Source organism: Herpailurus yagouaroundi, unplaced genomic scaffold (genome assembly GCF_014898765.1).
Source record: "Herpailurus yagouaroundi ecotype Mexico unplaced genomic scaffold, PumYag 196, whole genome shotgun sequence".
NCBI lineage: Eukaryota > Metazoa > Chordata > Mammalia > Carnivora > Felidae > Herpailurus > Herpailurus yagouaroundi.
In genome coordinates this window covers 33,078,377-33,099,645 of record NW_024412427.1, presented here as the reverse complement: position 1 = coordinate 33,099,645, position 21,269 = coordinate 33,078,377, and the positions used below count along the sequence as shown (strand labels likewise).

General features: G+C 39.0%; 2 protein-coding genes across 3 annotated transcripts in view; one reads left to right on the top strand and one right to left on the bottom strand.

Moving 5' to 3' along the window:
* The window catches only part of NKX2-4 (NK2 homeobox 4), a 5,929-nt gene extending 5,125 nt beyond the window's left edge, over positions 1-804 (top strand). The window contains exon 2 of the mRNA XM_040446819.1: positions 59-804. Coding sequence (XP_040302753.1) covers positions 59-804 — 746 coding nt within the window. The remainder of the gene's footprint in view (positions 1-58) is intronic.
* Positions 805-7,174: 6,370 nt separating this feature from the next.
* The window catches only part of XRN2 (5'-3' exoribonuclease 2), a 77,395-nt gene continuing 63,300 nt past the window's right edge, over positions 7,175-21,269 (bottom strand). For both annotated transcript variants that reach the window (XM_040447855.1, XM_040447854.1), the window contains 3 exons: positions 15,139-15,202; positions 9,960-10,098; positions 7,175-7,700 (listed from right to left, as the gene is read on the bottom strand). In XM_040447855.1, the coding sequence (XP_040303789.1) occupies positions 7,635-7,700; positions 9,960-10,098; positions 15,139-15,202 (269 nt within the window). In that variant the 3' untranslated portion in view covers positions 7,175-7,634. The remainder of the gene's footprint in view (positions 7,701-9,959; positions 10,099-15,138; positions 15,203-21,269) is intronic.

Sequence of the window (21,269 nt, the reverse complement as noted above, 5' to 3'; positions counted from 1 at the left end):
TGTGTGTCGTGGGACCCGGCGGGGGGCGGGGGGGCACTGGGCCCCTGGGCGCGCGGAGGGTGCCGGGACCCACCCGGGGTCCCGCGGGCGTCGCGGCCGGCGCGGTGTGAAGAGCGCGGGGCGGCGGCGGGAGCGGGCTCCCCGCGGGCCTGGCGCTCACAGGGCTTGCCCTCGGCTCCCTCCCCAGTCTCCAGGTTCATGGGGCCATCCGCAGGCGTGAACGTGGCCGGCATGGGGTCGCTGACGGGCATCGCCGACGCAGCCAAGACCTTGGCGCCGTTGCACGCGGCGGCGGCGGCGCCGCGAAGGAAGCGCCGCGTGCTCTTCTCGCAAGCGCAGGTCTACGAGCTGGAGCGGCGCTTCAAGCAGCAGAAGTACCTGTCGGCGCCCGAGCGCGAGCACCTGGCCAGCATGATCCACCTGACGCCCACGCAGGTCAAGATCTGGTTCCAGAACCACCGCTACAAGATGAAGCGGCAGGCCAAGGACAAGGCGGCGCAGCAGCTGCAGCAGGAGGGCGGCCTGGGGCCGCCACCGCCGCCGCCACCGTCCCCGCGCCGCGTGGCGGTGCCCGTGCTGGTCAAGGACGGCAAGCCGTGCCAGAACGGTGCCGGCACTCCGACACCCGGCCAGGCCGGACCGCAGCCGCCGGCCCCGACGCCGGCGCCCGAGCTCGAAGAGCTGTCGCCCAGCCCGCCAGCGCTGCACGGCCCGGGAGGCGGTCTGGCAGCCCTGGACGCGGCGGCAGGGGACTACGGCGGCGGCGTGCTCGGCGCCAACCTGCTCTATGGCAGGACGTGGTGACGGCGCGGGCGCCCCGGGTTGGGGTCCTGCCTGCGGTGCGGAGGTTGTGCAAGGAACTTCGAGAACGGATGGGGAAAACACACCAAAGCGGACCCTTGTGTACGCGACTATCAAAAACTAACGAATAGGTCATGGAGAGGGGCACGCTCCGGACCTCTCCGCTGGGGGTTGGGGGACCGCGACGGCCCTGGAATTGAATAATACCACGCCAGGAGACTGAAGTGGTGATTTCTTCTTTCCAGAAGTTCCTAAATTATTCGAAAGCTGGCTGTGTCTACATCCACCACGTTCCTAACCAAAGCTCTCAGAGTTTTAAAAGTAGGAAACGTTGTTGGTGTTTGTAGCTCTAAAAACCAACCCAGCTTTAACAATGAATGCTTTTTTGGAGTGGAACTTGAGAGATTAATTTTCAAAGGCCTCCCCCTTAAGTGCAATTTCATTAATGTTTGATTGAAAGTAAATTGTAGCTCAAGGTGGATCATGCACATAGCAACATTATTGCAGGGGAATCATTGCCATTTAGGTAATAGAGAAATGAAATAAAAATCAAAGCATTGCTTATATGCATTGATAACAGCTTTTTAAATTTAATGCTGATTTTAGAATGTTTTAATCGTTATTTGGCGAATTAGTGTTTCTATATTACCCTGAAAGAGGATATTTCCTTCCGTAAGATTGCAGCTCATTATAAGAAAGAAGGGTTGCAAACTACTTTTTATGTGAAATCTGGTCTCACAGATCAACTGATAAAATAAATGCACGCTATCCTTTCATAGACAAATTATTTTCTTTAAATTATTTGCTTGTCTGAATTGGAATACCTTACCAGAATACTAGAACAAGCAAGCAAATTTGCTAAAATTGACATCAATTAATCTATATTTCAAAGCATGTCAAGGAGAATAAAGTGACTTATTGAAATGTAATCAGAATGTAAAGAATAAGAAATATTTACAATCTTCCCACATCTCGAACTTAATAGGGGTTGCACACCGATCTTGTTGGTGTTTTATTGTACAAATAATGTATTTACTCTTTAATATGCCAAATTATATTTCCTATGTTTCAAATGGATATTTAAATATAACTTAAAAGAATCCGAAGTATTTTTTTTTGTAAAAGTCAAGTGGTCATTTCTTTTTCACTAAGTTGTACAGGTTTTATTTTGGTTTGGCGCTTTTTTTTTTTTTTTTTTTGCACTTTTTGGCATCACATGACAGTGCAGCTCAGTTTACTCACAATTTAAATAACTGGTATTGGAGTAAAAACACCAAAAGCAAGCTGAAGGACTTTAGTTTATATAAAATGAATGAAAATTATAACATGGATAAAGCATGATTTATAAATGATAAACAAATGGTTGCCAAAGACCCTAAAACTCCTATACATTTGAAGTTTTAGAATTAGTTTGAGGCTGAAACATTTCATTTCACTTCATTGTTCAGGTGTTTTTTCTGAATGTGCAAAGTGAATCCTATGGAAAGTGTTTTAGAAATTAAACATGCACTTTCTTTAAACTGTATTTTACATAACAAGTAATAGTAATCATAAAACTCCAGTCCCTTTGACAGAGGGGAAAAAGCAACCACTGAAGAAACAAGGGGATCAGCCTTTATCAAAAGTCTGTGAATGCATTTTTGGAAAAGAACTAATTTTTTGAAAACATTTTACATAAAAAATAATTTGAGCAGAAAATAATACTATGAAAATGGTGCAGTCACACCTACAGAAAATTCTCCCAATTTGGGCTTTTGCATATTAATTGAATTAACTTTTAAAGTGTTTGCCAAGCTAACATAACTATTTTTGATGTGCCAAGTTTCAAAATGTTTGTTTATATTGATTTGGTTTCCTCACAGTAGTACCAGAATTTTGAAATTTTACTTCCAGAAAACATGTTCCAAAAGTCCACAAGATTTGCAATATGTATATATATTTTACAGCCCAATACTTAACAATAATAGCTTATGGACTAAAGGCTCCAAGTAACAAAGAAAGTAAGTCTTCATGGACAGTTTTTCCCCCATGATATAATTTATTTCTAGAGCAAACAGTCTCTTAGACTAAGTGAACTCTGAATCGAAAACAAAAAACAGCCTTCTTTATACAGTATTTTCTGAAAGTGTATTTGCTGTAGGCGTATCTTTTTCCTTTCAGCATTGCTCTCAATAGTAAGGGAACCACTGCCAGAACTAACTGCTGCAGATGGCTTGACGTTCTACACCCAGAAATGCACTGAGTTTATGTGTGCACATCCTGAAAGTAGGATAGGGTTTGGTTCTTGAAACATTAAAATGTTTTTGAAACATGTTTTTGAAATGTTTCATGTTCTTGAAACATGAAAATGTTTTTGCTAAAGAATTCCACATTCTGATTAACGCAAAGCAAGAGCTTTTTTTCCTTCTTTTGCAATTAGTGCTTTGCAGATCTTTTATAACAACACAAATGGCCAGACTAGGTGAAACTCATTAACTGAAGAGGAGGATAAGTGTCTTCACAACCAAAAGGGAGGGCCCGCGCAGGATCTGAGTGGAACAAAGCCCCCTTAAAGTTTAGCAGAGGCCACAGCAAAACTTGGTTCCAGAAACGCTAACTGCAGATGTGGTATTTTTAAAAAATGTTTTGGGGTTGTACAACAAATTTATCTTTTCCAGTTGACACACGGAAACAAAAACCCAGAATCAAAGTTTCGGAAAGGAACAGCAGGGATTGCAGGTACTTTTTTTGTAATCTGTGTCGGGATGCAAATTGAACCACTGGGTGTGTGACAGTGCAGTGTTAGAGGACACAGGAAGGGTGTTTTGTATATGGAACTCGTGGAGGGTGTAACCCAGTTGTCTCCTATTTAAGGCTTTGCTCAGAATTAAAACCTAATGGTCAGAACAAGTAGTCAATCAGACTTTTATCAACACAGATGTTGTGTTCAAACTCCATCCTGCTATCAGTTGTTTACTTTCAATTTAAAGCAAATCAGAGAATCCTGTTCACTAAGTGCAAGCACCTTCCAAAGAGTTGCTTTGCTGGCTGCATTGAATACTGATTTAGAAAGACTTTTGGAATAAATTTGTGAACCACAATCACATAAAGACCCACGGACTGCATTGTTAGACATCGGTTTGTGCATAAAATAATGCATTATGTAGTGGCAATACAAATTTCATTTGTTCAAAGCATAAATGATGTTGCCCAACTGTTTAATGTAACACTAACGTGTGAGGACAAACCCCTGTATGTTAACTATTTCAGTCCAGTTTTTTAAAAATGCTGCTACTTCCCATGTCCAAACCCAATGAGACAGAGAGTTAGGAAACATTTTATTAAAAATTTTTTTTTGGAATAGCCTTTTACTGCTAGTGAAACTGGTGAACATCTGGAGAAGATTCAGAGAAAATGGCAGATGGGAATTGCATTCACATCCCTTCAGGAATTCCCTCTCCCTAGTAAGTATTGAGATAATTTTGTAATTTCAAGATTACTTTTATTATTTTAAAGTTGGGACGTAGTGGAAGCTTCTGGGAGAGTTTTTTTGGTTTCACTGTTTTTGCTTTATATATTTATCTGCAATTGGATAAAATGTGTACCCAAAACTGAATGAAAGACTATTTTTTAAAATCCCTTGTAACCTCTATTTCAGTCATTGTTTAAGTGACTTCTAATAAAGGTTTAACCACTAATACTGCCTAACTCTAAGTTGTGCAAACTTAGAGTTATTTTGCAGTAGTGAATAGCTCTATTCCCATTTCAAATACAAAAATCATACCATGTTCTCTTTTGGCCCTCATTCCATAAATACGAAATTTGAAACAACACAAGCAGTTAACGTTACGCTGCGTGGAGGAAAAATCCATCGAGAACGGGCGGTTGTCATTTTATTGTTGGCTGACTTTTTTCCTGGTCAGTAATAGTAGGACAGTCGATCGCCAGGAACAGTGTGGCGGGATCTCAGCTCCATGATCCTCTGGGGCGGTCGGGAAGAGGTACCGGACTAGCCGGACGGAACCAGCCAGCTTTCTGCCGTCCGGAATGGGGAGTGTTGACTCATCAGACAACGTCTAAATTTTAGATTTCTAAGTTTAGCTCACTTCGGTTATGTTCAGACTTAGAACTTAAAACTGCAGCCTTGGAAGAAGATTTCCATCATCTCTTCACGGGTCCGGTATTTGCATTCGTGCACTGAGCTGAGACGGCGAAACGAGCTGGTTGGGGAAGCTTCGGCGCCGCCTCCAGGAACCGAGGGCGGCTGCTGCTGCTGCTGCTGCTGCAATGAACCGCTCTGGGCCAGGCGGGGGCCGCGACACACAGGCCACCCTGCAGGTCGGGGGTCTGAACTTTCCCGTGCCCGCCCTGCTTGAAACGGCGGCTTGCGGGGGAGGGGAGGCGGGCCGGAGAGTGGCGGGACGGGGGACTCCGGCGGGCGGGGCCGCCAGGGCCGAGAGGAGCGGGTGGGCGCCAGGCGCGACCCCCACGTGCGCCGAGGGCCGAGCGTTCCCCCGCCCGCCAGTGCCCCGTGGGTCTGGGGGACCTTGCCTCGGAGAAGCGGCGCATCTGTTCCCGCCACGCCAGGTCCGCGGCTCCCGGGCGTCGCCTCTATCCCCGTCTGGCTGTGACGTCGCCGCGCCCCGGGGCCCTCGACGCTGTCGGAGGTGCGCCCGATCTCCAACGCGCCTGGGGGAACACCGGAGCTTGGAACCATCAGCCGCACCCCCGCCGGTCCAGACGCCCCGCGCCCTGGCAAGAACATTAACCTCTCGCTCATTACACCCAATTTGCCTTTGTAACGCCAAATGGCTAATAGTTTGTAGACGGCTTTGTATTTTAACGTGCATCACCTCATTTGATCTTTAAAGGTTAGACAACTGCGCATTAAGGGCCCTTAGCGCCACAATAAAGTCACTGTTTTCATGTTCCAAGATTTTAAGCATCTTTAATATTAGACCCTGAATTACTGTGTCTTAAAGATAATAAATTATTGAAATCTGGCCCATTAACTATTTTTACACCTGAATGCGGAGGGAATGTTTATAGCTATAAATATTCTATTTGAAGTTCTAAAAAGCGTTTACACTTGTTGAATAGAATGCATTTTTTCTGGCAGATTCAGACGTGGGAAAGAGAGGAAGAGTAAGGGAGAAGAGGTAGCAAGGGTGAAGGAACGGAGAAGGCCCGTTAAGTGAGGGTTCAGCTGGCTGGCAGGTGTGCTGCGGGGCACCAAACCTCTAAGAGGGAATCTAGGAGGCAGGCACAGCTTTTCCATTAGGCTTTTTTGCTTAAATGTCTTCAAAATACTCTAAACGTTCGTTTTCAAACTTAACAGTTACACGTAACTGAAAGGCCAAGCAAAAACAATTACTTTATAGACAAGCTCATGATAGCTTAAAATTAAAATCTAAAAGATCTGAGAAAATATAGGTTCTGTCAAAGTGTGCGTTTGGGGTGTCTATAAAGCTACAGACAGGAAGACATTTATATGGGCTCCTTTGGAATATGCAATACTTGATTTAGATGGCTATTCATTTGTAGTATTTGGAAGATAGAGACATTGAACAGAAGGTGTTATCACTTTAATGTATTGTGAAGGTTAATATACAATAGTTGTGTTGTTAATGCCCAGCAGAGAGATGCTTTGTCTCAACAATAAAGGACCCTACTCTATTCACCCATCACCAGCAAAGAACTCAATAGCTTCAAAATAACTTCCTATTCAAGGTTAAGGTGGCCTTTTTTCCACATAGGCTAAGAGTAACAAGTGTGCCTTAGCTGAAATATTAAAGCAAAAATGTCCTAAGTTAGAAGGTCAAAGAGAAGCCTTTTTCTACAATCTTAGGCTAGAACAGGCAAATGGAAACAAAGCAGCAAGCGGGCACGCGCGCATGTGTGTGTGTGTGTGTGTAAATTTGTCCTGGCAAACAAGTGAAAACGCATGTGCAAGTGCCATGTGTGAAATGCAAACATAAATATAAGGAGTAATAACAGTGTGCTAAGTAGCAAGAAAAAAAATGAGTGAAAACAAATCTATTATAACGTAAAAAACATGCTAAGGAGTACAGACTAATTAGCTATGAATTAAACTTTTCACCTTAAAGATTTAAAACAAGTCCTTAAAACTGGAGTACAAGTCTACATGAAGTTTATAAAATGTACGTTAACTTATTCTCACAGAGAAGGTATAGTCAAATCAATAGCTGACATACTTATTAATATAGGAGACGGCTGGGTTTTCTTGCTACATTGGTTTTCTTTTGACATCTAATTATAGAAATAGTTTTCTGAAAAAAATGACTTAAAAAAAAACACATTTGGCCAAGATTTTCAATGTTTAAAAACTATAAAAGAATAAAGACACAGGAGACCAGAGGGTTTTTTTTTTTTTTACTAAAGTTCAGAAATTTTCATAAGACAAGTACATTAATGAAATGTTTCCAAAGAAATACTGAACAATATATACTCTAGTTGGCTGAGGGTTCCAACTCAAGAGTTCATACCTAATTCTTGTGCATTAAAAATCAGCATGGATCTCAGATGATCTAGAATACACTGTGTTTTAAAATCCACAGCTGGTTTGATTTTTAACCGTAATGAAAAACCAGTATTCCTATTCCATCAAATGTGTTTTACAAGCAATAATAAATTCAGATCCACTGTATTATGCAACACACATCTTTGGAAAGCAACATAAACAGTGAGATCAGATCAGTAGAAATATACACAGTTAAAAGAAATACACAAAGTACTGTAGTTTTATTAAAAACTACTACTTGAGAAAGAAATCTTTCCACAAATAGCATAAAATTGTAGAACGATGAAAGGATTTGGGAAAGCTTTACAAAAGCCTAATTCCAACTGTATCTTCCTGAGGGTGGTGGCAAAGGGTATTTCCTTCCTTCTCTGGGATATCCCTGAAAATAAGCAAAAGCAAGAGTTTATTTTCTGGATTAACACCTCTGCAAATAAATTAATTTTACATTGCTCTGGAAAAACACACCATAAAGAAGCTGAATAGGTCTTAAAAGTATATCATATGGAAGGTGTCTCATAAATAGGTGCTTTGGGCCCCCAGTTTTATGCAAAGCTCGTTGCAAGGCTGGACTCCAGCACAAATGCTACTGCTGAAAACTACCCAAATGAGCCATTACAGGCACTGAAGAAATTCCCTACAATGTACACAAATGAACTATAGTTAAGTGTTCTGTGGTTCTCAATCTTCCCTGCCATCCCTGGCATTAATTCAAGCCACACTGTAGTAAGATGCCTACATCATCTTTAGACATACTACACTAGAAAAGTCATTTTTGCTTAACCAAGGCAAGAGCTTGCTAAGTGAGTTGAGGCCTAATGAACTACTTATTTTAGGGATTTTTTTTTTTTTAAGCTATAAATTGTAGAGTATTAAGTAACACATTAGATTGTTACATGAACAATTACCGGTGACATTCATAACATATCCTAGTAGACTTGCAAATAACATTTCTGCACAACATAAGATTCCATCAAAATTCCTTTCTAGGCTTCCAGGATTCTGAAACAGACTGTCCTGCCCGCATGTTGTCACGGAGTAGTTTAAATTATGAGTCATATAAACCTCACTAAAATACAGTGGGGATCATAATTAACATTGTTTTTAACAATGAACTTCTGCAATTAATAGTGTTTCAAAACCTGTGATTTAATAAAAAGTATCTCCATGAAAAGAGAGACTGAGAAAAAGAAATGTATTTCTAAAAGGTCCTAAAAGAATTACAAACTTACCAACTAGTTTATATCTTCTAAGTGAATAATTATTTTACCTGCTATAACAGCAGAGAGTCCCTTACAAGGAGGCCTCTGAAGGAGATGGGAAACATGATGAACCATGATCAGAAGGACAGGGCAGTCAGGCCCCAACTCTGTTGCCCAAGTGCAGGCACCACGTGGTTTCAGTTTCCAAATTAGAAGATGAGGTGGTTGGACTGAAGATTCTCCAGGGTTTTTTCTAGTTTATAAGTATGTCCCCATTTCAATAATACTCATTATTTAGACTGCCTAGTATCATCCCATCAACTCTCTAACATAAATAGTCTCAAACGATTGATGGGATTTTTAGACACCTTGGGCTGACAGTGTTCAAAGTAAAGTCTATGAACAGACTTTAATGGATTGTAACAAAATTCTCTCAAAAGATAATTAAAATGATTATTTTCTTGTGAACACTTATAAGAACACACACAAAAAAGTATAACTTTTTTTTCTTAGCTGTCAAAAGAGCAGTCTTACATAAAGGGATGCATGGCAAGAACCTGCATATGAAAATTAATATTCAAAGCACTGCAAAAGACCTGCTGGCAATACCAGGTAAGCAATTTTAAAACCACTTCACATCACCGCAGGTGCCAAACTCCATGAACACCACACACACTAAAACACTAAATTGCAGCATTCTGACCCTGTTCTCTGGCTAGGATTTGATTGCAGAGCATGTAAATACTGACCAGGGTGTCAAATGGCTGGGGGACAAATAGACTGAGACAAACAGACCTCTGGCTTAAATATGCTAAAACCGGATGCTTTACAGAGAAGAAAGTGAAGCTTACACATACCAAATAAATTTGTCTAAGAATTATTATACTGAATCAAGTATGGCTATTTAATGTATGTGCTGCCGAAGCGAGCACAAGTATGGCTATTTAAATTTGGTAAAAAAAAACCCAAAAAATAAAAAACAAAAAACGTATTGATGAAGGAGAGATTTCTTTCCATGAAAAAGGGTATTTGATGAATCAAGATAGGAGACTTCTAAGATGAATAAGGTTAAAAGGTTAAAAGGATAGATTCTTACTTTCAGTTTCTAGAACATTAATATCTATCATGAGATCTAGTTTCTACTTAAAGAACAACATCCTTAAATGATAAAAAAAAAAAAAAATAGGTTTTGGCAACTGGCCCTATTTGTGCTAAATACCACTGACTGCTATGATTGAAAGAGCCTTGGGGATGAAAATTCTTCATGGTGTAACAGATTTTAGTAAGGCAGATTATCACCCTATATACATTTTACAATGAGGGAGCCAAGTTCAGCTGAGCTACTCTATCAGTGACCTTTTCCAGAAATGTTTTTAAGAAAATATGCTAAGTATAAAGTGAGCAGCAGGCTTTTTGTCCCATGGCCCACGCTGTATCACCTGTCTCCCTCCACGATCATCACGTCTGGGTGGATACCCGCCGGGTCCAGCTAGCATCTGGTACTGGTTTGGCTGGAAGGCTGCATTTTGGGTTTGGAGCATCCGGTTCCATGGCAGCAGAGGTTCAGCCCCAACGCCTCTGTGGAGAAGAATCATGTTGGCATTAGGAGTCATATCTGTTATACAGCCCATTGTCTCAAACTATCCAGCATCATCTCCAAATCTTAGGATGATCTAATTTGCCATTTGTCAAATGGGACAGACATACAGTATTAGAGTGACATTTATGTCCCTCATATTCAACGTAGTCTAACATGTTTCATAAAGTATCACCATTTTTTAAAAAGGTACTTAAACTCCATTGAATCAGAAAGGTAGGACTTAAAATATTTTGCTCATTTTCAACTGTGAAATTTCTGTTTGGTTACCCAAAGATTTGGACTCAAGATCACCGAGGTGGCTACATTTAAGATGCTATCCGAAGTGTAAACATGTACACGACAGGAAAATGGGCTTGATTTTTAAAAATGTCTAGACTCGTTCTTGGAGTCCATTCTTTCTAGTTAATTGCAGGTTGTAAATGAATTCTTACTGCTCAGTATTTTGAATCTAGGGTAGGGGACTTGGCTGTTTTTCCCATCCATTATTCTGCTCAATATGTCAAAAGGTCTGATCAGGAGGAAATCTTTTCAAGTTCTATTGATGCAGCTTACAATTGACCATGGTGACCTAGCAACATGAGCACTAATTGGCATGGGCTGACTGGCATTTGGTGTACAGTTTACATGGGAACACAGATTCAACAGCTATTATAACCCAGTTTGCCGGCCCAGATTACTAGTCAAAAGAAATGTTTTTAATTGTCTTCAAGTGCCTATTTTAACTTTGCAGATACAAAGCTACAGGTATGCTGTATTAAATCATAATTTAAAACCGTCACATAAACAAGGTAGCAAAGATACACCTTCTAAGAAAGGCAATCACCATTTAAGACACAACTTTCTCCTTGAGACATTTTCCTCAACTTCCATTTTATAGAACAGTCACTAAAAAGAATAAACAGAAGCAAAATTCTCCAATATATTTCAACACCACATGCTTTGGGGCCATTACAGATGTTAAGAAAAATTACAGTCAAACTTTAAAATTGCTAAAGCACTGACTCGTATTAATGATAACCATACCAGCACAAGAATTTCACCTCCCAGGTCTTCGAGGATGGGAGCTCAGAGCTGGGCTTACTGGGTAGTCCAATTTTCTCACAGCTATTCAAGCCCCAGTCCATCTTCTCCACCCTCCTACTGTCCTTGCCTTCACTTGGAACTTGCTTTTTTTTTTTTTTTTTTTTAAACACCAAAGATAATTCTTTTTGTGTGATGGCTCAAAGAACGACTCTGAAGAACTCCAGAGAAGCCAGCCAATACTGTTTTCTAGTTAGTGGTGAAACCAGAGCTCTAATAAATATAAAATTTGCTGTAAGTGAATCAAAATTAAATAAAAAAAAATCTGTATCTCAGAAAGAATATCCATATATTCAGGCTTTTAATTATTTTTCAGGTTTGTTATTAATACAAATATATTTTAGCAAGAACAGCTCTACAGAGATAGGAATGGTTTCTTCTGGTCTCTGCATGAGGGAGGGGTTAATGTTTTGTACTATAACCAAGGAGGCTCATCAAAACTGGGCCATTCACACAAAACCCACATACAAAAATGCAACTCACACATTGTGTTAACTGTAATCAATTTTTTTTTTCAGTTCTGCAATGATCAAACTCACTCAATTGAGCTTCTGGAAAATCTGCTCGCATGGATGGAATATATTATAAATGCATTTTTACATTATTTTATGTTCTAAAAATAGGTTAGAAACAAAGCCAAAATTTAAAAACACAAAGTCCTCTCTTTGTTCATAATAATTACTTAAAACATTTTTCAGTAATTTTTTAATAAAAATAATTTAGTTGAAATTAAACAGAAAAAACAGTAAGAGGGACAGGAATTACCCTCTTTTCCTTTTTACTGGCAGAGAATCCTTTACTTTCCACAAGTTTACTGTATTTCTATATTAATTATATTAATTTGTAAATAGTTACAAGTATAATTTGCCTTCTATTTAAATCTGGGACATAAGCATTGAGGTTGACAGATTTCAACTATTTTAAATTAGTAGCTATTTATTGAGGCAACCTATCTGAGGCATTCGGCATCATGGATGGCAACACTTTTTTTTTTTTTTTTAACATTACTGTCAATGTTCTATTTTTTTAAATATTTATTTAAAAATATTTTAATTCCAGTATAGTTAATATACAGTGTTATATTAGTTTCAGGTATACAATATAGTGATTCAACACTTCCATACATTACCCTGTGCTCATCAGGACAAGCGCACTCCTTAATCCCCATCACCTATTTTCCCCCTTACCTCGTACCCTCTGGTAACCACCAGATTGTTCTCTATAGTTAGAAGTCTCTTTCTTAGTTTTTTGTCTATGGCAACAATATTCTTAAGTTTCCAAATTTCTGTTTTGGAAAGTAGCTGGCAATGCGAAGTAACTACTACCAATTTGGATATTTTTAATTTATATATATGGCGAAATTTTTAAAGATTTTCAAAGACTAACTAAACTTAATGGCCATATGTTAAAAATTAAATGGCCACCTTGATTATGGCCAGAAAAGAGAAGGCTTCCACTAGCAAGAATTACAGACAACAGGGCAGAACTCGAATGCTCTGTTTACCATTAACTCAAAGTTAGCACTGGCTTATCTGTGTGTGCATGTGTGTGGGGGGGGGGGGGCGGCGGTGTGGAGGGGAGAAGCAGTGTTCCTATTGCATTTTTAAATGAACATATGGATTACAGATACTATCTCAAAGTAAGAAAAAATTCAAGAAACCATGTATTTCATAAAAAAAGGTACACTCAACATTTTCTTTTCTAGTAGGGCTCTCAACCAAACACTAAAAATCATGTGGCAGGCAACTACTGAACTAATAAGGATCAGTAAAACTGGTTCCAGTAAGAATTCTATTACTTACTAGTTGTGACATCTCAGCAAAGTCAAAGTGATTGCTAGTGTGTATCTTCTCCTCTACATCTTGTGAAGTCAGAATGGTTAGACTGGCAAGTGCTCCAGAAGTGAGCGATGTACTCACTGCATTTGCTAACAGGCTAACGCACAAGTTTAGGAATGCCAAATTCAAACTCTGTTTTCTTTAGGAATAAATGGTATGTTTCTTAAAAGACCATAGTCTAAGACATAGGACAGACTTCTATTAAGCTCACATTCAACATTTGGCTTAAGGTATGATTTCCAGTTTCAGGCTAAAACTAAACCAAAAATGAATGCCCCACAAAACTTGCTCCTAATCTGCAGGGTTCACAAAGGCAGTCAGGATAATACCAGTACTTGGCTAGAGCAGAAGAACAAAAACCCGATGGATATCAGGACAATGGTGATGATCTTAGAGAATCTTTTAGTGTACACAGGGAAGGAGAGCCGCTGGGAATGAAAAATGAGCACCTCCTCAGAAGTGGAAGGAGACCCTTTACTTCCTCTAAGTCCCGGCGGCTTTACTATAACATTATGCTCAAGTCAGTGTTCTGAAGAACTCTGCTCATTCAAGTGAAAGTTTCTTAGTAAGAATGCTACAGAAGAGAAACCTTAGGTAAGCTGTCAGATTTGTGGGCCTAGGTTTCCTCATCTGTAAAAACAAGCAAGATCTACTTCAAAGGGTTGCTAGGAGGAATAAATGAAGTCATGTTTCTAAAGGTATATTTACACAGTGCAGACACATGATAGGCAGACAATAAATGTCAGTGATTATTAACAATATGGGAAAGAAGTAGAGAAATTGCCTGAAAATCAAACTCAACAAACTTAATGCAGAAGGATGGTTATTTAAAATGAGATCAGTTCTAATGTGGTCATTTGTAATTTAGGAAAGATTTACCCCTTACTCATTTAATTTGTTTGAAAATGGTCCTATCCTGAGGATGCTGAAGTAGTGCATATGGTGTTCTCTGAGCACTTATACTGAACAAAACATAAATACAGGCATTGTATCAGTCATCTGAAAATGAAAAAGCAACTTGCACTAAGTAGTTGATACTATTAAAGCAACCGAGTAACATGATTTCTTTTATCTTCTTGAAAAAAATAATGAAATGATGTCTGAGAGTGTCTAAAGAAAGGTTTCTTAAAAGGGGAGCATCATTTATAACCCTGTTCCTAACACATTTTATTCATTTCAGATATGAACACATCAGAATGCTAAAACGGCAAAGGCGAGAAAAACAAAACAGATCAGAACTGGGAAGGCAAAGAGGAAAGCCTTAGTATGGGCTTCATTGGGTTTCTGCATTTACTGATGCTGGCAAAACCAGCATAAAATGATAGATCTTAAAAACGCCCTCTAAAAAATTAACCTACAGATGTTACTATAATTATTCATAACATGCCTAGCGGTCTTGTTGTGCAGAGACCACCTGACTTAGGAGCACACAACTTATCAATGAAAGAACACAAGTCAAACATCCCTCGTTATTAAACCATGTCACACTCTTCCTAGTCCACGGTACTTATTAGACTGCAGATCCCATAATCCTCTTCTGAGTCCCTTCTGCGTTTAATTCAGTTCAGTCTTAAGTAGTTAAAGAAACTGTTTTCAGTGGCAACTAATAACTACTGACCTACAGTGACACTGCCCTACAATAGGCTTGTCAGCCCTGAAAAAGTTGTACCAAAGAAGCTGATTAGGACTTCAAGAGGTTTGTAGCAAGAATCAATGGTCGGTCTGTACTAATGCTGTGTTGCCTGCACAGAAATGATAAAAGTGGAACACCATTAGTTATGCCTCATTAAGCTGCGCAACCCTTCTAAAAAGAAATTTGTTTAGCCTGACCAAAATCTAATACAATTTTAAGCTCTCTGTGTTGCATTTTTCAGGGCACCTTAAAACATTCAATAAAATAAAAGACCAAGGACCAAGAAAAGTAGGAAAGTATATAAACAGGAGTCTTTTACTTCAACGTGTTAGCCATCTGTGTCTAAAGAACAGACACAACAGAAACTGTTTGGAGGGAACAAAGTACATTTCAAACCATGGAGAAAGCCCAAACCTCAAATGTTGATGTGGAAAAATACTTAAAAGTCATGTCTGCTTTAGTATTACCTGTCAAATCTTTGCTGCTGGAAAAGGGGAGGAGGACCCCGCCAGGAATCCTGGGGCCTCATATCTGGAAAATAAACAGGGAAGGGTTAACAGAAAATTTTAAGATGTAATCAAAACCATAAAAACCCTAGAAGAGAACACAGGCAGTAATTCCTCTGACAAAGGACACAGGACCTTTTTCTAGATATGACTCCTGAGGCAAGGGAAACAAAAACAAAAACAAAAACTATTGGGACTACATCAAAATAAAAAGCTTCTGCACAGCAAAGGAAACAATCAACAAAACAAAAAAGACAACCTAGTGATATTCGCAAATCATTTATCCAATAAGGGGTTAAAATATATAAAGAACTTCTACAACTCAACACCAAAAAAAGAAAACAAAACAACAAAAACAACAAACACAATCCAATTAAGAAGTAATCATGATTCAGCTACCTATATATTTTTGTGATTAAAAATTCTTGAAAAAAATCTAAGATTGAATATAAACCAAATAAATTAGCATAATTATACACAATGCAAATGTACAAAGATATAAAATCAACTGGGTCAGTAAATGTTTTGCTTTATTATTTTTCCTTTGATAATGAAACATAGTTTTAGGAACCCTGGTCATTATACTCTCATTTCTCTCTCACTGCCTATGTATGTGTGCATGTGTATGTTAAGGTATATATTTTTCACATTTTTTATTTTAAATACTGTGCAAAAGAAAGGTAAAGATTTAGGTTCTTTTCCATAAATACAAACTGAAAGAATAGTAACTTCAATAGAAATCCTGAAATTTTCCCCCTAAGCACGGCAACTGGAAGGAACCCTGCCCTCACCTAGCTATTATAAAGTGTAGCCCACACATCTCTCCCAACACAGGCCAGAGAGATGCTAATAAAGGGACTGCCCACTTTCCTATTGTTTTCTGAGTCAAACCTCTTCCCCTAACACAAAGCTGAATTGGCAATATCTAACTCCAAGAAACAATTACGTGGCTCCTGGTTCTGCATGTAAAGGAGCTGAAAGGAACAGCCCCAAACACTGGTCAGGAAGGCACTCAGTGGCTCAGAAGGTCAGTGTTAACCAACTGCCACTCCATTCCCGTCTCCAGTCTCACAGTCACCTTGGCCACCCTTCTTTAGTGGAGTCCGTGTGTGACCTAATTAAAACAGCTGGTTCCAGGAGTTGTCTAATGAGTTCACTGTGTGAGGACAGTAACCTCCTCCAGACTCCCAAGACCCAAGGACAACAAGGCTTACCATAATGTATTCAGGCTCACATTTTAATGGAAACACAAACTAGAAACATGCTTTTCAAAATTACTTTCTTAAAGGAAAGAAGAAATGAAAGCTCATCTCTGGTTAGGAACCAAAAAAACACAGTCTAGGTTTACTTTAAAAAAAAAAACCAAAAAACGGAGAAAAAGAAAAGTAAAATTGTGCTTAAAAGCCCCACAAAGGAGAATATGGAACAAGTACAAGTAGAGGACCTGGCTGTTCACATGATTCCAGTGTGAACAACCCACTACTACTGCCTTGGACTCCCCTGGCCTCGACAAGGTTGACTATGCCACCTGAAGGAAGTTTCCTACGTGGAGAGGCGACCCTTGGCCAGGGCAGGGGTGCAACCATAGCCTACTGCTCCTCGGCCAGCCTGAGTGTCCAGCAGCCAAACCCAGAAGAGATGCTTCTCTTACAAAGGAGCAGGAAACTTTCACCACCATTACTTTCATGCAGAAACCCATTTTGAATGAAAATGTGGTATCTCTAGTCAATTTCAATTAAGTCTCTTTTCTTCTCTTAAAACCAGACTAGTAATGGTCAAATTGAGGAACACTGCTGAGGAGTTTTCACAGTGGTCATTAGAAATTCCAAACCTGAATGGGAACTCACGAGGCTTACCACACAACCCACAGAAAACAGGGCAAAAAGGATCTCTACAGGCCCAGGATAACTTCTGAATCACTACTACAGACCAAACACAATCAGAAAAAAATCATAATCCTAAGAGGTAAAACCAGAAATTTTTACAAAAACAGCAATCATCATTTGTATGGTTTATTCCTATGGAAAAACATAAGACACACTTACCTCAAAACATACATGACTTTCAACACATTACCATTTATGAGGAAGTGATCTACTGAAAGTAAAATCAACTTTTGCACCACTTTCTCTGATCATTACCTTGTTAAACTTGAAGTGCATTGGTCTATTCATATATTGCACACAAATTAGTTTAGTGAGAATTAGTTTAAATGTTTCCAGAAGTATTTTAAGTGTCTCACATATAGAAAATTAGCTTAACAAAAGTCAAAGGAAATACAGTGAATTTCATTTGATCCTTGTATAGCTCTGTACTTCATATGTCCATGTCCCAGGATCACAGTGGTAATTAACCCTGGAAACATGCCCTTTTTTTTACCATGAAGACTGAATTCTGTGATTCTGGTTCCACAGAATACAAACTCTGCATGGTACTTAACAGAAGCTTCCAAACGGGATCCCTAATAAATTTAAAATCAAGTGAAGGTAACAGAAAGATACATCTACATTAACAAAAACCTTCAGAAATGCTTATCCTAATGTTTCATGACCAATAAAGACAGAAAAAAAGCTTGTATATCTTCTCCTAGAAACAGTACCAATGGAGGGAAAGTCACCATGATCAAGAACACATGTTGATTAGGTTCAAATACGCTACTGGTTAGATTAAGCACAACAAGATCTGTAAGTAGAACTGGAATATAAAGTTCATTAGCTATGAATACTTTCTTTGGGAAGAAGGAACCCTCTCAATAGTCTACTCATATAACTCTAAGTGCCTAGACAAATGGCCAAAGTCCCTATTCCATCACTTTTAGTATTACAGGTACTTCCCACTCTACTTTGCTTTTACTATTTCTCACTTCCAGAACAAGTGTTTTTACATAAGCAAACTCAGCACATGCAAAAACTATAGTTTTTTGTTAAAATCTAAGCAAATTTCCTATGACGTAAAAATTCTAACACAATTATTAAAACATCTCTTGCTTTCAACCCATAAAAGAAAAATAAAAAGGATCAAAGAAAACCTTTAAGGCTACTTTTAAACAGATCTCTTCGTGTGGCTCTGAGAAATATATATAGCCCTTAAGTATTCATAAAACAGAAATATTTCCTGGCTGATAAGTAATGAAGTAGAAGGTAAAACAAACTTATTATCATTCATTTGTATGGCTCTAACAGAAGATCCATTTGAGAGGGAGAAAAAAAAATTCTGAAGCAGTGAATTGCACTTCAGAAAGGCATAGGCGAGAGAGGAAAAATGACAATTAATTTTTTCCTTTGGTCTTTAAAAACTTATCTCTTTTCTAAAGCTCTAAGGCCATATAAACCAAGGCTTCACCAATAGCTCCTCAAGTGACAATTTACCTAATCAGCATGGCAATCACAGGAAAGATTCCATGTTTACTGATTGCACTAATCAAAAATCACTTTTCAAATGCGGCTAATTGACAAGTTTACCAACTGAAATGAAATGAAGTGACATGCTGGGTTCTCTGGGTTGCAGAAATGAAATGCTTCATTCGCATGGAATGCTCAAGACGGCACTTGACTCCAACAAGTTTTCAGTACCCGGGCCAATTACTCATCAGCCAAAAACTGACACATCAAAGACAAATCACAAACCAACAGTAAGAAACACCTACAGCAGATAGAGTTTGACCAAATGGTCTGTCTTGTTATTTTGCACCACATGAAGAAAACAGCTATGACAGTACGAACATTAAAAAAAATTAAATGGCTTATTAGATCTCCATTTTACTAAAACTATTTCTGATCAAATTTTACAGCTCAAGATTCTATAAAAAAGAAGGCTGATCTATCATTTATTATTTTAAAATATTTCTTTTTCTTTCTTTCTTTCTTTCTTTCTTTCTTTCTTTCTTTCTTTCTTTCTTTCTCTCTCTCTCTCTCTCTCTCTCTCTCTCTCTCTCTCTTTCTTTCTTTCTTGTGAGAGAGAGTGAGCACACCATGTGTGAGCTGGGGAGGGGCAGAGAGAGGGATAGGGAGAATGTCAAGCAGGTTCTGCGCTAACCACGACATGGGGCTCAATCCCACAAATCATGAGACCATGACCTGAGCCAAAATCAAGAGTCAGTCACTTAACCGACTGAGACACTCGAGGGCCCCGGGATTTCCTTTCTTGATAGTGGGCACCATTTCTCTGGGCTCATCATATTATCTGTGACCAATTTAATATCTTGCAGTGACCATTCTAGATTAGGACAATTATTATCAGGGAATAACTTGTGAAATGACATGGCTGCCTTCAAGGAAGTCTACTCTCAGAACCCCAAGCTTTTCTAGGTTCTCTTATAACCAAGGGCTATTAAAATTCATTTACTTATCCAAATCCTTCTAAAGCTTTTACAGTTCTGGCTTGATTCCCAATTTTCTCTCTCCAAACCCTCTCCTTTCTGCTGAGCAAGAATCAGACCATATTACTAACTAACAGCAGATGACTTCAATGTCTTCAGGTACTTCAACGTGCACAAAAATCAGACTCAGCATATTCTTCCGTATTCCTTTACCCTCCTGGATTTCCAAATTCTCATTAGTCACCCAGGTGTCCACAGTGCAAAAGTGAGCCTCATCTTCTCTCCCTCGTGTAACATATTCAATTATCCAGCCCTTCAGTTGTTCCTCTCCTATCTTCTCCACTTTGAATCCACTTTGCCACAGATCAGTTCAGATCTTCATCATCCTTCCCTAACTAAAACAACCACCAAGTCTTTTCCATAACCAACAGAGCTGTGGTTTTAGAAAGGAGATGTAACTGTGCACTCTTCTACTTTAAAAAGAGCTTTAAGAAGCTCTTATACATGAATAGGAAATTTATTAAGGAAAAACTGGTTAGTAAAAATTAGGATCAAAGTACCAATTTTAAAAATTATCCCTTAAAACAAAGATATATTATTCCTTGCTTATCAAATTAGCAAGGACTTTTAAAAAATGATAATACCTGGTATTGGTATATCATTACCAATGGTTAATGCCAAGTTGCTTTAACCACATAACAGAAGGAAAGACAAACAACATCATTACCATCTCAACATGGAGGAAAAGCATTTGATAAAATTCAATACCCACTAGAAACAAGAAACAGAAAAAAACTTATTCAATATTTCTTATCTAAAAGAAAAAAAAAACTATAGTAAACGTATTTGCTTATTTTTTTTTAAATTTATTTATTTTGAGAGAGAGAGAGAGAGAGAGAGAACAAGCAGGGTAGGGGGAGGGGGAGAGAGAGAGAGAGAGAGAGACCGTCCAAGCAGGCTCCACACTGTAGTGCAGAGCCTAATGAGGGGCTCAATCCCCCAAACTGTGAGATCATGACCTAAGACAAAATCAAGAGTCAGACACAGCTGACTGATCCACCCAGGCACCCCAGCAAACATCACTATTTAATGGTGAAATATTACAAGTTTTCCCTTTAAGGCTAGGAATGAAACAAGGATGTCTACCATTACCCAATCACACCAGAGGTCCTAGACAGTGCAATAAAGCAAAAAAGACCAAAAGGCATGAAGATTAGAAAGTCAATAAACAAAACTGTCACCACTTACAGATCACATGATTATGTAGGCATAAAGTCCAGAATATACAAACTTTCAGAATAAATGATTTTAGTAAGGTTGTTGGATACGAAGTCAAATTCAAAAATCAACTACGTTTTGGGGTGCCTACATGGCTCAACTGGTTAAGCGTCTGACTTCAGCTCAGGTTATGATCTCATGGCTTGTGGGTTTGAGCCCCATGCCTGCTTCGGATTCTGTGTCTCCCTCTCCTCTGCCCTTCCCCTCCTCTCTCTCTCAAAAACAAATATACATTTAAAAATTAAAAAAAAAATTAAAAAACCAACTACATTTCTACATACAAGCAACTGGAAAATGACATTTAAAATATTACTTCTAAAAACACCAACACACACAAACATCTATGAATATTTTTGTCCTCAATTTTTATTGTGATTTCAACACTTACAGAAAAGCTACAAGAATACAAAGAATTCCCACTGCTCTTCACCCAGAGTTCCCAAATGTTGGCATAAACCTATTCCTCACCTGATGCCAGTTAAAGTGAGAAGGAAAA